The 18,790-nt window shown below is 35.6% G+C and overlaps 1 protein-coding gene across 1 annotated transcript in view; it reads right to left on the bottom strand.

Moving 5' to 3' along the window:
* The window catches only part of LOC115217602 (solute carrier family 22 member 8-like), a 21,375-nt gene extending 3,101 nt beyond the window's left edge, over nt 1–18,274 (bottom strand). Inside the window, exons 1-8 of the mRNA XM_029787353.2 lie at nt 18,086–18,274; nt 16,537–16,742; nt 15,553–15,783; nt 11,759–11,961; nt 7,973–8,299; nt 5,918–6,052; nt 3,429–3,514; nt 1,471–1,591 (exon numbers count right to left, since the gene is read on the bottom strand). Coding sequence (XP_029643213.2) covers nt 1,471–1,591; nt 3,429–3,514; nt 5,918–6,052; nt 7,973–8,299; nt 11,759–11,961; nt 15,553–15,783; nt 16,537–16,742; nt 18,086–18,224 — 1,448 coding nt within the window. The 5' untranslated portion in view covers nt 18,225–18,274. The remainder of the gene's footprint in view (nt 1–1,470; nt 1,592–3,428; nt 3,515–5,917; nt 6,053–7,972; nt 8,300–11,758; nt 11,962–15,552; nt 15,784–16,536; nt 16,743–18,085) is intronic.
* Between the last annotated feature and the right edge of the window lie 516 nt (nt 18,275–18,790).

Here is an 18,790-nt window from a genome sequence, read left to right as displayed (position 1 = left end):
GACATATTCATACGGCACAGAATGTTTTTTGTTTTTACCTCAATAGACGTCACTGATTGATTGAAATTGCAGAAATTGAAGAAAAAAACAACAAATATCTTACAAACTATAGAATTTTCTCAATAAAGCCAAAAGAAAAAGATGTTTTATAAACACATTCTACCAGTATACGAAGTTTAAATTTTTTTAGTTACCTAGAAATTGTGTTAAAAACTGCCGTTCAAACCGAAAAGATCCCCCTTTTATTTCAAGTAATTTGGAGAACAATGAAGAATCTATTAAAATATTTTATCGTTATTAAGCTGATGTTTGAAATATAAATCAGCATGAGAGTTTGATGAACGGTTTGAAACCCAAAAATTTGTATCAAAGATGGTTGCCAGCTGGTTAGCGTCTAACGCGCTGAAAACTTTTTTTCTCTGTATCTTTGTCCAGTTTTCTGAGTGAAATAAGTTAAAATATTGATGAGAAAGCCAAAAATTTGAGACATATAGCCAATGACTGGTGCCGAAGCTGTTAATTCAAAATTGTTCCTCCCTTTTGTAAGCAAGCCAGAAAGTTAGAGAAATTTTATAAAAGAAGGAACAGAAAGAAATAATGAGAGATAACTACGGATGTAGTTCAAGTTTTTTTGGGTTTTTTTTTTAAGACAGCATAACACGAAAAAAATAACGACATACACAGAAAGGCTGGCTTGAAAGAAAGAAGAAACAGATACACAGGTATCAGGAAGAGAATAAGAAAAAGTGAAGCAACAAAAAAATATGTTACATCTGAAAAGAAAAGAGAAAATCCAAATGTGTAAAAGGAACTCAGTTTCATATCCAGGTTGAAGCAATTCGATTTCATGTACGTTAACAGCTAGATACAAATATCGTATTATATTTCTTTTCTCCTAAATAAGCTATAACGCTCTTTACATATCCACCTTGACAGAGGTTAAAACACACAGTAATGCAACTTACAAATGAAGAATTCATAAAAAAAACGCCAAGCGTTATTTTTAACAAATTACTTAATGAAAGGAAAAATGATGAACATTTTTTCATCGATCCCAACACTTATTTCTGTTTTTATTACATTTTATTTTATTTTTTAAATTTTTACTACCCACAAGGGGCTAAACACAGAGGGGACAAACAAGGACAGACAAACGGATTATGTCGATTACATCGACCCCAGTGCGTAACTGGTACATAATTTATCGACCCCGAAGGAATGAAAGACAAATTTGAACTCAGAACGTAACGGCAGACGAAATACGGCTACGCATTTCGCCCAGCGTGCTAACGTTTCTGCCAACTCGCCGCCTTGTTTTTATGACATCTTAATCTCAAGACGGATTTGACTTTCGTGCATTCACATTTGTCAAGCATACACATAAAAATGTAGGTTTGGTGTCATACTGACAAAAAATAAAGATAAATAAAAATTTTTAAATATAATAAATACTTTTAGTTATACCCTTACCGTATCTGTGTTGGATATAGTTCTGAGGTGTATATGTAATCGTTGCAACTAGCAGCATTCAATCCAGCAGCAGACACAAGATACAATGCAAGAAAAACGTACTCCATCGATTCACTGTCCTCTTAAAAGTAAAAGAAAATTGTTACAGTTGAAATGAGCTTTAATATTTAGATAAACCATTTGGTAAAAGCAATAAATAAATCAATAATAACAATATTTGTTTTTTAACACTAAAGGTATCAACCTTTCTTACTTCCTACAAGTATCATAGCGGTCATTTTGGATCTTTTCGGTTTGAACGGCAGTTTTCTAAAATAATTTCCACGTAACTAAACACTTTTAAACTTCGTATACTGGTAGAATGTGTTTATAAAACATCTTTAACTCTTGGCTTTATTGAGAAAATTCTATAGTTTGTAAGATACTTGTTTTTTTCTTCAATTTCTGCAATTTCAACCGATCAATGACATCTATTGAGGTGAAAACATTCTGTGCCGTATGAATATGTCCCTCGTTTAAGAAACAGATTGGGTTTATATACATTTGTGAAGAAAAAAAGATACCCTTCCCCCACCCCTAACCCTAACCCTAAAACAGATTGAAATGTAATAGATCGATACTAGGGTCATAATTATGGGTGACAATTTCATATGACACCGCTGGAAAAAACTGCTGTTCAAACTGAAAAGATCCGTCATTTTTGACCGGCATTGAAAATCATGATTTAATATAATTTATTTTAAATATAAGAAAATGCAGTGAATAAAGGATTTGAAAATACAATCTTTTAGCATTTATTTACGGACACACACACACTCACACACACACACACACACATACACAAAGCCACAGATTCTATGGAAGAATGCAGATAATTATATTGATCATTATACATGTTCCTTCCTTTCTTTTATCGTTGAATAATAAAGGCTAATGGGCGAGGGAATAATAATTGAGTCTAACATAGACACAACATTTGAGGAAGAGGAAAATGTGTTAGCTGATTAAATCTACCACAGTACGTTATGTCAGTTCATTCTGTCGATCCCAAAGAATGAGAGGATTTGAAACCTAAAGAGCGGGAGAAAATACCACAAAGCATTTTGTCCGACGCTCTTACTATTCTTATTTCTTTATTGCCCACAAGGAGCTAAACATAGAGGGGACAAAAAAAGGACAGATAAAGGGATTAAGTCGATTGCATCTACACCAGTGCGTAACTGATACTTAATTTATCGACCCCGAAAGGATGAAAGCAAAGTCGACCTCGGCGAAATTTTAACTCATAACGTTACGGCGGACGAAATACCTGTTTCTTTACTACCCACAAGGGGCTAAACACACAGAGGACAAACAAGGACAGACAAACGGAGTAAGTCGATTATATCGACCCCAGTGCGTAACTGGTACTTATTTAATTGAACCCGAAAGGATGAAAGGCAGAGTCGACTCGGCGGAATTTGAACTTAGAACGTAGCGGCAGACGAAATACCTATTTCTTTATTACCCACAAGGGGCTAAACATAGAGGGGACAAACAAGGACAGACATAGGTATTAAGTCGATTACATCGACCCCAGTGCGTAACTGGTACTTAATTTATCGACCCCGAAAGTATGAAAGGCAAACTCGACCTCGGCGGAATTTGAACTCAGGACATAACGACAGACGAAATACGGCAACGCATTTCGCCCGGCGTGCAAACGTTTCTGCCAGCTCGCCGCTCTTACTATTCTGCAACACGGCACACATACAATAAAAACATTATGCGTGAGGTAAATATTTAACTATTTATCAGCATGTTATTGAGACTACTACCGACCCACTATGATGCACAAAACCAAGAATACCGGCATCAAGAATATAAACAAAAGTAGCAATAATGAACGTTTTTTTTAAAAAGAAAATGAATGAAAAACGAAAGGAAATCGAAATAAAAATACACAAGCTCAATATTACCTGCCCATATTTTTATCAGAGATGCCGATATAATACATACGGCAACACCCGTCTTGAAACATGTTAAGGAAAATTTGTGACCGAATCTAGCAAAGAAAAGTAGTCGAAGTATATACACATGCATGCATTTATACATACGTATATGTATGTATGTATATATAATGCATATATATATATATATATATATATATATATGTATATATATATATGTATATGTATGTATACACATAAATATGGACAAACGTATAGAAGTGTACACACACACACATATTTATAATACCAGATCTGATCAATAAGTATCCGGACTGTTGCTATAATAACGAAGCTAAAGAACGCAGAGTGAAGCCGCTAGGCAGAGATTGACCTTGAACACTGCTGTGCGTGTGCACTAAGTTTTAACGTTCTAGCTCACTTTCGCTATTTACGGTAGTTCTGTGTAGCGTGTGACCGTCGCACTGACCATGACAGAGAAAGTTGTCATGGCGATATCTGCTGAGAGTGCTACGTAAGGTTGCAGAATGAGTATGGATGGGAGTGTATGAGCCGCACACAAGTGTGCGAGTGGTTAAGACGTTTCCAAGATGGCCAAATAAATGTCAATATCGACGAGACTTCTGGGAGACTCACACCCAGCAGAATGATAAAAACATCACAGATATGCGTACAGCTGTGAGGGAACATCGTCTAATCACCACCAATGAGTGATAAGAGGATGTGCAGATCAGTTACTGCTCACTTCAGTCCATTATCACTGAAGATATGGGTATGAAATGCGTGTCAGCCAAGTTTGTGCCCAAAATATTTTCAGCTGCCCCATATGACGCTTGAATTTTGGTTGCACAAGTTCTCCTTGATTGTGCCGAGAACGATGAAAACTTCAAAACTTTGCGTAGGCCAAATATGATGAAAACTTCAAAACTTTGCGTAGACAAAATATGATGTACATTCTCTCCTCAATTTTCGCTGTCATGATCAATGCGACGATCACACGCTACACGCTTTCCTTCCAAGCAATACTATAAACAATGGAAGTGAGCTAGAACGTCAAAACTTAGTGTGCATGCACAACAGAGTACAAGGTTAGTCTGCGCCAAGAGGCTTCACCCTCCATGCTTTAGCTTCGTTACTATATCGACAATCCGGATACTTATTGATCAGAACATGAATATATATATATTTATCTCTCTCTATATAAACGGCAGTTTGTCTGTGCGTGTTTCTGTGTGTCTGTTTGCTTGTACCCTCACCCTGACCACGGCTTTCAACCGATTCTGGTGAAACTTGACACACACATAGCCCAATGTCATAATTCAAAACTAACGCAGCGAAAATTTTGAAAAGTTCCCCCAGTTCTGAAAAAAGTCGATAAATTCGACATGGGGTCGAGAATCAGGAACACAAACCACAAACTGTGTAGGGGACGCAACTCCACCTTTTTTAACTATCAAAGAAAATTTACCATCATTTTTTTCCATTTTTTTGCTATTTTTTGGCTATAACTCTCTAAAAATGCTTTATAGTTATTTCCCTTACAAACCTGAGCAACGCCGGGCGATACTGCTAGTATATATATATATATATATATATATAAATATACACATACATGTATATATATATATATATATATATATATACATGTATATATATATTTATATATACATGTGTAAATATATTTATATATTCGTGTATATATATATATATGTATGTGTATGTTTGTGTGCATGTGTGTACGCGAGTGTGTCTATGTATGTAGTCATACATTCATTTGTGTAAATGTATAAACGTATGCATATATATATATATATATATATATGTATATATATATATATACATGTATGTATATATATATATATATTTATATATGTATGTATGCACACACACACACACACACACACATATATATATGATTTAGAACAGAGTTTTAGTGAAGTACAGAGCTTAAATATGGAATTGAATAAACGACAAACGAAGAGAATTATGCAATGAACTTAATTAGATTACAGCTGTTTCTGTGATGCGATGCCGTGCAGTGACAACTGATTGCTATTATGCATATGAATAAATCTTAATGCTAATTGATTTAAATATGCCAGTAAATATTTGAGACAAACGGTTATGAAAATAATATTGGAAAATAGGTGAGTGGATGACTTTTGTGTAATGGCCGTTTCTTTCCTATGCTTTTAACAATGTAAACTGAGTGAAGTGTCTTCTGCTGGAACTCAAAACCCTACGGCAGACACATTTAGTGTGATTTTTTTTTCATAAAAATTAAAAGTACATAATAAAGAAATGCATCTATTGATTGGATTAGTTTGTCCTAATTGTATTCGTTCCATCAACTCCAGGGTGATGTTAAGCAAACTTTACTCTGACGATTTTCAAATGCAGAATGTAGCACAGTGTAGGTATAACGTTTAGACCAGTTTAATGCTGTTTCTTTCACTCTAGCGCTTTCATATATTCACAATGTTAACAAAATGTGTTACCGTTTCGCTAATGCAGCCGCAAGACCCACTGATATTATTGCAAGAAAATACAATATACTCATGTTGATATAGATGTTTCCATCAAAAACCTCCATCATAAATATAATCATGTTCTGTGACGCTGTATTTACAGCACTATAAAACCAAAGAAACAAAATATGTGAATTTAATAAACATATGCTCCACTGAAAGAGACAGTTTAGTCACAATACCATTTCCTCAAGATACATCAAAACAATATCTAATAATCAAATAATTACCTCCAATGACGAATGTGAAATATTTGTCTATTTATTGCATTAGGACATGAGATAAATATTCTTACTTGTACAAATACAGAAACTCGTTGAATAGAATCATACAGAAGCTTGGAGGGCGACGAGTTGGCAGAAACGTTAGTACGCAGGGCGAAATGCGTAGACGTATTTCGTCTGCCGTTACGTTCTGAGTTCAAATTCCGCCGAGGTCGACTTTACCTTTCATCCTTTTGGAGGTCGATAAATTATGTACCAGTTACGCACTAGGGTCGATGTGATCGACTTAATCCGTTTTCTGTCTTCGTTTGTCCCCTCTGTGTTTAGCCCCTTGTGGGTAGTAAAGAAATAATAATAGAATTATACAGAAGCATATATACATACGAGGCGGTAAATTGATAGAGCCATTAGTGCGTCGGCTTGAATATCTTGCAGTATTTGTTCCGACGCTCTGAGTTCAAATCCTACCGATTTGAAACTTTTTATTTCTTCTCGGGTTCTACAAAAACTACCAATGCAGGACGAGAGATTGAACAAACTATAAGTATGTCGTATTGAATGCATTATTGCTGGCCTATGTTCCGATTCTTTAAGTTTTTCTTTCAAGTTCTGCTATTATATAACTAAAAGAACAACGTGTTCCTTTAGCGAAGTCTAATTCGTTGCAAGCATTCGAGCAATGTTTCTTATTTGAGGACACTTGCCTCCATCCATCTTACCAAACAACGTCGGAGGACTTGTAAAATATCATGGGCAATGCTCTCCCCTATCGACTAAATCATTAAAAACACACACAAGACATTCAAATATAAATTATTTATACATTTTGTGTGTTAGAATATTTTGAATCTTGTGTTTTAATATATTTCTAAATTTAGCATCAACCTAGTGATTTAAGTTGGTAGAACATAAATTACTTAATCCAGACCAACACAATTGTGACTAACAGATATTTTAAGGGTATAAGAGGGATCGACGATTTTGATCTGACAACACATAATAATGTCTGTGTCGTACACCAAAGAGTTACACTGTTCCTGATTGAAGTGATTATCTTCGTATTACATTACTAAACCATGTTACTCGCTCGTTGAGAACATCCTCTCCCAAACTATAAGGTATTTTGTCTAATCAAATATTGATTTCAAATTTTGGCACAATGCCAGCATTTTGGGGGGAGGGAATAAGTAGATTACATTGACCTCTCTACCCGACTGGTAAAAAAAATCAAAGTCGACGTCGGCAATTTGAACTCAGGACGTAGTCAGACGAAATGCCGTTAAACATTTTGTCTGGCGCGGTAACGATTCTGTCCGTTCGCCGCCATATCTAATTTAATACTGAATTCAAATTTTGGTAAAAGCTAGTAATTTTGAGAGAGGGGTAGAGTCAATTAGATCAACATCAGTAGTAATTTGTCGACTCCGAAATGAAGAGCGAAGTCAATCTTAGTCAATACCGTCAGGCATTTTACTCGGCATGCTAACGATTCTGACATCTTGCTACTTTTATATTGGTTTCAAATTTTGACACAAATCAGCAATTTCCGGGAAGGAAGTAAGTTTGATTACACCAACTAACGTGCCCTACTGGTACTTATTTTATCGACTCCGAAAGGATGAAAAGCAAAGTCAATCTCGGCGTAAAGACGGACGAAATGCTGCTAAGCGCGATAACGATTCTGCCAGCTTGCCGCCTTTGTCTAATCAAACACGAAATTATAATTAGACCTTGACAATATTTTCAAAGGTGTTTAAGAGAACAATAATCAAAACGATAAAAATAAGACGGCGAACCTTACCATTCTATAGACACGATGATAGTAACTTTCCTCAAATATGGTGATTTAAAAATAGTAAGTAACTTGACAAACACCGAGGATTCTTCTTCATTTTGTGGTTGCGTATGATCGACGACTGTTGTGACTGGGGGACTAGGTTCACTACTTCGGCTCTGAAGACTGGTTTCATTCACTTGACCAGTTTCTGGTAGCACAGTATCTTTTACAAATCTACACCAGATTTCATCAAAGTCAACTTTATTTTGTTTTGCTGCTTTTCTGATAATTTTCTCAGCTGCTTTCATTTTCGAATTTGCAAATAGCCACCTGACAGATTCCTCCAGGAAACTATAGGCATAAAAAAATATAAATGTATCTCTTTTCGAGTGCCAATGTATGTGAGCTTCACGGTCCTACCAACAACGGATCATGAACAAATTACTGAACAGTTAAAAGGCAATACTTCTTTTCTTTCTGAAGCATATCAATACATACATATATACATACATACATACATACATACATACATACATACATACATACATACATACACACACACACACACATACATACATTCATACATCCATGCATCCATGCATACATACATACATACATACATACATACATACATACATACATACATACATACATACATACATACATACGAGGGTAAGTCAAAAATTATCCGCTCATTCTCCATAACACATCTATATTATTGTAACATTGCCTTATGCGCATGCGTGCTTACAGTTGGTACTATTGTGGTTGCGTGATCGAGATTTGAGCCTGATCGCGCCATTTTTCTTTCTGGCTTTACAGTGTAGGCATGGCCGCTCCACTAGCAATGAACACCAAAGAAGAACAAAGAACAGTGATCCGATTTCTCTGGTCGGAAGGTGTGTCAGGTGCTGAATTTCATCTGGGGCTATTAGTACAATACGGGGACAGTGCACTACCGCATAGAAGTGTGCATGAGTGGATCGAGAAGTTTAAAAGAGGCTGGACAAGCGTGATGCACCAAGAGGGAGAAGGATGCCCATCAGCCTCCACCACTGACGAGAAGATTCAGCAAACTCGCGAGATGGTAATAGTGAACCGGCAAGTTATCATCGATGAGGTAGCTCCTTCTCTGCAGATTAGTCATGGTTCTGCCTATCAAATCATCCACGATGAGCTCGGCTTCCATAAAGTCGGTGCAAGATGGGTGCCAAGAGAGCTTACCGCAGAGCACAAGCGTAAACGTCTTAAGGTCTGCCAACGTTTACTCGATCGCTACAACAATGAGGGTGAGGATTTTGTGAGGAGATGAAATGTGGGTCCATTATCATGAGGCAAAATCCGAAAGATAGAATATTGAGAGGAAAAATCCGGGCTCGCCAGCGACGAAGAGATTCAAGACTCCATCTTCCGAGGGAAAAGGTGATGCTAACCCTTTTTTGGGACTCAAAAGGGCCTATACAGGAAAACTACCTGGAAAAGGATGTACGATCAATAGTACAAGATACAGTGCTTTGCTGACCAACAAACTGAAACCAGCAATTCGCACCAAACGCCCAAGCCTCTTGCCGAAGAAAGTTTTGTTCCACCAGACTTTTGAAACCATTAACCATTTGGCTTTTGAGGTGCTGAAACACCCTGCGTACAGCCCAAATCCTGCCCCTTCCGACTATCATATCTTTGGACCGCTCAAAAATAGCTTACAAGGTCATCGATTTCCTACGGATAAATATGTGAAGGAAGCGGTTCATAAATGGTTGCACGACCAACCGAAAACGTTCTTCCTGGAGGGAATACGCAAGCCCGAGTGTCGCTGGACCAAGGGCATGGAAAGGAAGGAGACTATACAGAAAAATGACGTACTTGTTTATACCCTGCTTTTGTGTAAATACATTGAAAAAAGCAAGAGTGCGTATAATTCATGACTCACCCTTGTACATACATACATACATACATACATATATACATACATACATATATACATACATACATACATACATACATACATACTTACATACATACATACATACATACATACATACATACATACATACATACATACATACATACATACATACATAGTCAATCCACCCATCCATGCATGCATACACACGCACATATGCATGTATGTATGAATATACGTATGCACATTTGTGTATGCTTGTATCTATCTGTGAGGTCTAAACTAACAAAACTATTCAATAATGAAAGTAAAATTCTCCATCTGAACATCTTCCCTGCTTTTTTACATCTGCTTTATACACAACTTTCCTGTGTTTCAGAATAGATTCTTCACGAACAATACATACATTACACCAAATGTATTCAGGCGAGCCTGAATACTTGAGAACCAAAGCACAAAGGTAGAGGAAGAGAATGACAATTGGATGAGAAAATAAAGGGTGAAGACTCCCTTCGGTCATGAACGATCATAGAACTGTACCTAAAAAGTTCCCCTCCGAGGCACAAGTCCGGGCAAGTTTGTTTATGAAAGACCAGCAGTCGTCCATGCATACCAGCCTCCCCTTTCCAGGCCACCGATATTATCCAAGGGAAAGGCAAAGGCCGATAGAGCTTGGCACCAGTGACGTCACAACTCATTTCTACAGCTGAGTGAAGTAGAGCAACATGAAATAAAGTGTCTTGCAACTCACACAACCCGGTCTGGGGTTCGAACTCACTACCTCATGATTGTGAGGTCGACGTTCTAACCACTGAGCCCTGCACCTTCATATGGATCCGAGAGAGTAGTAGATAAATATAAAGAAGAAATATGTTTAACCAAATTTATGCTTAGAAAGTAAACGGAGATAAAGGAAAACTGATTCTGCCATGAAAGACGCACTGATTGAGATCTCCAAGACATAGGAACCAACTGAAACATTAGATGGGTGGTTCTCAACCAATTTTTTCCCTATGGATCCCTTTGATTTTTATTTTACGCGGATGGACCCTCATACCTATTCAATGTTTTAAAAATCCTATTATATTTTTATAATTAAATATTTTTAGGAATTGTATAAAGAAAATTGTTAAAATATTTTGTGTATCCAAGAAGTATACCCAACTTATTGCACATAGATTTTAACAACAAAATTTTATATGACCTCCATGGGCCTTATGGACCCCAATTAAAAACCGTTGCTCTAGAGCAAAGGCGGAGGCGATTATGTTAGTTTTCTCACAGCTGAAATTTTACAACTATAGATGAGCTATATCATTACAGCCATCACATAGTTTAGGTTATTTCATTACAAGTAAACTGATCTTAGATCTTTTCGGTTTGAACGGCAGTTTTTAACATAATTTCTAGGTAACTAAAAAATTTTAAACTTCCTATACTGGTAGAATGTGTTTATAAAACATCTTTTTCTCTTGGCTTTATTGAGAAAATTCTATTGTTTGTAAGATATTTGTTGTTTTTTTTCTTCAATTTCTGCAATTTCAACCAATCACTGACGTCTATTGAGATAAAAAACATTCTGTGCCGTATGAATATGTCCCTCGTTTAAGAAACAGATTGGGTTTATTTACATTTGTGAAGAAAATAAGATACCCTTCCCCCCACCCCTAACCCTAACCCTAACTAACTCTAGCCCTAAAACAGATTGAAATGCAATAGATCGATACTAGGGTCATAATTATGGGTGACAATTTCATATGACACCGCTAGAAAAAACTGCCGTTCAAACCGAAAAGATCCCTGATCTTTTTCAATACAAATAATAAGTTATATAAAACACTGAACCATTAGAACCACCACCAATGACTGAAATAACCTACAGAAAGGATTGAAAAAAGGGTACTTACAAAAAATCAATAATAAAATATCCGGACAGAACGGCGTTAAGCAAGAAATACGTATTCCATCCGTAATCCTTCAACATATATGCTATGAAACCAGTACTAGTAGAATATATGTTCCAGATAAACATAAATAGACCAGACATAATAATACGTTTTTCTTTTGGGTATAACTCACAAACCAACGTTATAGAGCTGATAACATAAGTCTGAAATGCAATAAAAGATAGACAGTTGGTATAATACTATATTTTGAAATGCAGCTTGCTGAACATTATTTTATAGTAAAATCAATCTTAATAGCACCAAGTGGTGTTATCAAGCTTGACGAGGCTTGGGATAATAATCCTTTCTGCTATAGGTACAAGGTCTTAAATTTCTTGGGAAGGGGATAGTCGATTAAATCGACCTAAGTACCCAACTGGTACGTATTTTATCAGTCTTAAAAGGACGAAAGGTAAAGTCTACTTCGGTGGAATTTGACATGAAATGCTGCGAAGCATTTTGTCCGTCGTGCTAACGATTCTGCCAGTTCGCAGCCTTACGGCTTGGAATTATAATGGCTAAATTTAAGTCATCTTAGTTATTTGACGTTATCAATTTTAAGTGTTTAAATTACAGTAAAATATGTTTTAATAGTTAAAGACAGCCGAGTCGACTGGTTCGGTAATACGTATAGTATGATAGTAGCTGTGGAATATATATGGTCGAGACAATTAACTTCCTAGTGGTTCGATCCACTTTATTCTCAAAAAGAACTTTGTAATACATACGCCTCGCTTTTGTTTAGTCAAGATCAGTCCAGTTCAAAAGCAGTCAAGCCAGGACTATCCTGTCATATTATACAGTGTGTTCTTTCTTTTTTCTCAAGACGTTGGGTTGTGATTTGAAGGAAATTTATCAGCCTATTCTAGCAAATCATGCGATTACATAGAGTTTTGTTTGACGAATAAAGTTCCTATTATATTGTTTTACGTGGTAGTGGCGTTAGTGATATTCTTGTTTAACAACTGGTCAAATATGGGCGAGAAGATCTGTATTCATAGACTGTCCAGCAGTGACCATTTCATTTATTTACTGAAACCTGTAGAACGTGGTTTGAAATGTTTTTCTACTTTTAGCAGACAGTATGATTACATATAAGCTCACTTGTTGACTCAACGTAATTCACTTTTGTAAGAGGTGACTGCAATCCACTACGCTGATTTTAGAACAGAAATATGCAGAAAGAACTTCTTTTTGAACTACAATTCTAACCTGGAGAGGTACAGGCCCTTATAACTCATCTGTCATCGTTTCACTGTAAGGGTTTGAGGTTTTCAGTGGTGTCCGCTTCATCCAAAAATGCTGTAAGATTCACCATCCAGTGTATTTGAAAATATCCCACAAAATGAGTAATATGTAGAAATAATGTAAAAGTGTAATAGTATCGTACACTAAAGCGATGAGCTGGCATAAATGCAAGTATCAACGTTTCCTGGTTGATATTATTTTAACCGTTAAGGCAACGAGCTGGCTGAATCGTCAGCGCGCCAGGCAAAATGTTTAGCGGCATTTCGTCCAATTTTACGTTTTGAGTTCAAATGCCGTCATGGTCGAGTTTGCCTTTTATCCTTTCGGGGGTCGATAAAATAAGTACCAGTTGAACACCGCGGTGTATGTAATCGACTTCTCCTCTCCTTTGAACTTACTTGCCTTGTGCCAAAAATTGAAATCAAGGAAATCACACACCATTCATAAAAGTTATATCCAAGGTACGGTTACATAATAATATATAACCGTCACTTTCGAGCGAAACCGTAATAAATGGGTTGTTGGAAATAAAAATAAAATAGACATACATTTTGTTTTATATTAGGTTGGCTACTAAATTTCTGCTGTTTTGTGAAAATTTAAATTTATTAAAAGGATTAATAAAAAATAACAACTAATTAATCAATAATGTATTCACCCTTGTTTCTTACAACTTCTTCCCAACATTCAACAAGATTTTCAATACCTCGTTGATAGAAATCACCCGATTTCGACTCCAAAAATTGATCCAACCAAGCTCTTAATTCTGCATCAGTATTGAACGAAACTCTGTGCATAGCATTTGAAAAAATTTGAAACAGGTGGAAATCCGTTGGTGCCAAATAAGGAGATTACGGTGGGTGTGGCAGCACTTTCCAGTCATGCGTTTGTATGGCTTCCTTGGTCATATTGGCGATATGAGGGCGGGCGTTGTCGTGCAACAGAAGAACTCCATGCTGCCGGTTAGGTCTTTTTTCTTGAATAACCGTGTTGAGTCGTTCCATCTGTTGAACATAAAGTTCTGCGTTGACCGTTTGGTTCTGTTCAATCAATTCGTAATGGATAATCCCTTCCCAGTCCCACCATATGCACAACATCCTTTTATGCGGATGAAGATCTTGTTACACGCGCGGTGTCGCTTGTTTACCAGGGCTAACCCATACCTTACGCTGCTTCATTTTGATGTACAGGCACTACTTTTCGTCGCCTGAGCGGTGACGAGCAAGCAAATCAGCAGAGGTTGTGGCTCGTTGACGTTTGTTGTTGTTCCTTAAAGCATGCGGAACCTATGCTCGATACTACTGAACATTTCCCATCGAGTGAAGATGCTTCTCTATAGCAGTGTGGGAGCATTCCATTTTCTCTGCCAGTTCCCTTGTCGTTTGACGAGAATTTCCGTGCAAAAGTTGGTTTAATCGCTCTTCATCGAACTCAACTGGACGGCTAGAACGAGGTGCGTCTTTGAGGTCAAAATTTCCCTTTTTGAACTTGGCATACCAATCACGAGCTGTTCTTTCAGCTATGGTACTCTCTCCATACATAGCACAAATCTCGCGAGCAGCTTTTGCGGCCTTAGAAACTTGATTAAAAGCAAAACAGAGATGTCGAAAATGCTCGATTTTCTTAACGTGACATTCCATTTTAATGATCTGGAAACAAACAAAAATTAACTAAAATTAACTAGAAAGAAAAAAAACAAAATCGATTCCAAAATGACTCAAAAATACAATTCTCGAAAAAAAAAAAGATTCCAGAGTTTAAAAACGCAATAAATTCAAAAATTTAAAAAAAACGGCGGAAACTTAGTTGCCAAACCAATAAAATGACCGTTTGGTTAGCATAAAATAGATCTCCGTAGATTTCGACGATGAGTATTTCAATTATTCGATCAACTGAACTATCTGCTTGTTTAAATTAACCAGTAAAACAGCTGAGTATTCCACAGGTATGTGTACTTCTATTACAATTCTCAGGTAGAATAAGTATGACACAGTATGTGACGGCACACTTTACATTACAGATATAATCAATCCTACGAACCTTGTATAGTTTCCATCTTCTCATTTTCATGAACAAGGGCCTTTATTCGATCGGAGGTTATGTTAAAAACCTCTAAAATGCTAAGCAGGAAATTGGAATCAGAACCTCGTTAAACATATATATAACAATGCGCACAAAAACATGCACACACAGAGTGGGAAAACCGAAACTGACAAACACTGAAATATATTGAATTCTTGAATTAAATGCACTCATATACACACATACACGTGTATATTAATATATACATATACAAATGTATATATATATGTGTGTGTGTGTGTGTGTGTGTGTGTGTGTGTGTGTGTGTGTGTGTGTGTGTGAGCGCGTGTATGTACGAATATATAATTCTCTGTGTTGGTGCATGCTTATGGTTGGTGCATGCTTATGTCTGTATGCATGTGTGGGAGTGAAGTGCGTTTGTGTGAATATTTTTGTGTTTGTATCCTCGAGAAAAAAGGCATTACCTCTCTTAATACTCCAGTGAAAAATCTCATGATTGCAAACGTCCAGTAAAACGGCGAAAATGCAGCTACAAGGTTGAAGAGTATCAACATAAAATTACTTGACACTCTTATAGGTTTCCGTCCAAATCTTTCAATCAAATATGGCGACATAAGACCACTGACGACTTGACCTAAGATAAAAACTGTTTGAGTCGATTCAGCCAGTCCACCTTTGTTGCACACCAGATCCCACTGCAAAAGTAAATGGACTTAATAAAGAAATATAATTGCATGGTTAATATACAGTTGTGTCTCGATGATTTTGATAATTATTCTCATGTTGGTTCTGTTCCAGCAGGTGTAATATTAAACATATTTAAACTTTGAGCATCTCATTTTTGTTTCATTTTCAAATTAGTTTAACTAAGACTATTCCGAAGCGCAATATCTTGCAGTTTAAGCTACCAACTTGATGCATACTTGTTATCTCGCATGTATTTTCAGTGATAGGTGTTTAGAGATAATATTTCTTTAAAAAAAAGGTCTATAAAAACTTTAAAATTTTAAAGAGAAGCAATGATTCTAATGAAAAATTTAACTGAATTAGAATGTGATTATGAATAGAGATCAACGAAAAATGAAATTGTACTTATACTGTTTTCTTTAGGTACAATTGAAACAACGGAAACTGAAATTTAATGGTTTATTAAAGAATGAAAAGATATTATAGAGCGCAGATACACAATTTTTAAATAACGTATCTAGTTTTTCATTCACTTATCAAATCTAATAATTTTATTAAGGAGTGACTGATTGATTGATTGATTGAATGATTCATTCATTTACGTGCAAAAGAGTACTAAATGTTACATCTCAGAAAGTTATAATGTCCATAGCTTTCCTACAGACTACAAACCCCAGACAGATGACATAAAATTATTACGAACAGAAATGAATTCTGAAACAACAAAACAACAATCTATTACAGTAACAGAATCAACCCACCTCTGACACTATAGACATATCAGCTGGTGTGGTATAGTAATAGCCATTCAGACAGTTCAAGGTTTGGTTCTCGGTCGTAGTCCCTTCATCGTTATTGATGTGTATGGAGCATTTATCATATGTCAGACTGACTTCATTGATCGATATGTTGTATTGGTTGAACTGAGAATCTGTCAGATTGTTACATTTGTATTCAGGAGTGATGGCTGTAAAATAAAGTTCATTCATGTAAACTTTACTGTTCCGAAGTAACTTGGTCATAAATATATAAATAGAGATAGAGTATGTACAGGGATTTAGCCATGAGCCATGTTCGAAGAATAGGCTAAACTAATGGTAAATTATATGTAGGTACAATGCAACTTTTATAGATAGATTGTAAAAGGTTATAACCTAAGCAACAGGCTATACCGTAAACTTTGTAGGTTAAAAATGTATAAATTATATAAAATTGGAAATATATATAAATTATATAAAATTGGAAACCCACTGGAAATATGGGTGGTTCGTTTATCATCCTTAAACAAGCCTTATTCAAGGGCCTTTTGAGTGGGATGGGCTACTCAACCTGGAGAAAATTCTAACTGGGTCCCATCTGCAATCCATGCGCTGTTTATTTTGATATGAGATCACCATGCCAAGCATATTTTGTTGTGGTGCATGTCTCTAGTGTACCTGAATCAGACGGGTAGCTATGATGGGTATATTGGGCTTCGTCTATTTGTACCCCATTGCCTCTTTGTTAGTACGCATTGGACTCTCACTCTATAATAATAATAATAATAATAATAATAATATAATAATAATAATAATAATAATAATAATAATAATAATAATAATAATAATAATAATAATAATGATAATAATAATAATAATAATAATAATAATAATAATAATAATAATAATAATAATAATAATATAATAATAATAATAATCCTTTGTACTATATGCACAAGGCCTGAAACTTTGTGGTGGGTGAGCTAGTCGATCATATTGACCTCAGTGCTCAGCTGGTTCTTATTTTATCGACACCGAAATAATGACTTCGGAGGAATTAACTCAAATATTTCTGACCATTAGAACAACAACAACAACAACAACAACAATAATAATAATAATAATAATAATAATAATAATAATAATAATAATAATAATAATAATAATAATAATAAACTGCACTAAACTAAACGCAAAAGAAATAGACAAAGAAAAATCCCAGCAATGGTTGAGAAGCTCAGGACTCAAAGCAGAAACAGAGGGATTTTTAATTGCAGCACAAGACCAAAGCTTCCCCACCAGAAATTACCAAAAACATGTAATGAAAAGAAATATTACAAGTAACTGCAGAATATGTGGAGATGGACAAGAAACAATAAATCATATTATCTCTGCTGTACAAAAAAAAAACAACCGGGCGTAAATTGCGAGCGTGTACCATGCTTTCGCTGAGTGTATGTATGAATGTGTGTGTGTGTGTGTGTGTGAAAGAGAGAGGGAGACAGAGAGAGAAATGAATTAATAATAATGCATTGTTAATATTCATACGAACCAAAGAATATATAGAAAAAGCTGTTGGTTGTTGCTAATAGTTGTGCAGCACAAATCAGAGTGCATTGTGTGGTGTGAAAAAATGTAGATTCTCCCAGAGCACGTATAATCCCATCGACATCTATTTCGGAAGATTTCATATTGTTTCCGTTCTCGGTGGATCTAGATTTTACTGTTTATCAATATATATATATATATATATATATATATATATATATATATATATATGAGGGAAGAAAGTCAGATCGTGTGTATTTTCCAATATATAAATTACTGGAATTATGTACCATTCTTTGGTGCGAGAATATAAGTTTGAATCTGGTAAATTGTTTTATTACTTAAAACTAAAATATATGTACAAACTTCCCAAGTGCATTAATACTGAATTTACATAAGTCACGTAACTACAGGGATTTAATCAAACATATGTGTGCAGCAGAATATAAATTAGAAATTAACTGAGAACCAAAATTTTATACTGCATTAACTAAATTTTATTTTTAAAACTTACATGACACAACAATCTAGTTGATAAATTGTAAGAAATTAACAATTTTGAGCACAATTTATTTCCTGTATTAGTGGAAACAAACAAGAAACTGTTGTTGGCAAGAAAAACCTCTCTGTGGAAAATACCCAAAGAGAGCGAATAATGCAGATGTTGACAAAGCCCTGACACATCAATGGCTAATGGCCTCTGGCTTAA

This window comes from Octopus sinensis, linkage group LG11, assembly GCF_006345805.1.
Source record: "Octopus sinensis linkage group LG11, ASM634580v1, whole genome shotgun sequence".
Lineage (NCBI taxonomy): Eukaryota > Metazoa > Mollusca > Cephalopoda > Octopoda > Octopodidae > Octopus > Octopus sinensis.
This window is presented reverse-complemented; position numbering and strand designations above follow the sequence as displayed.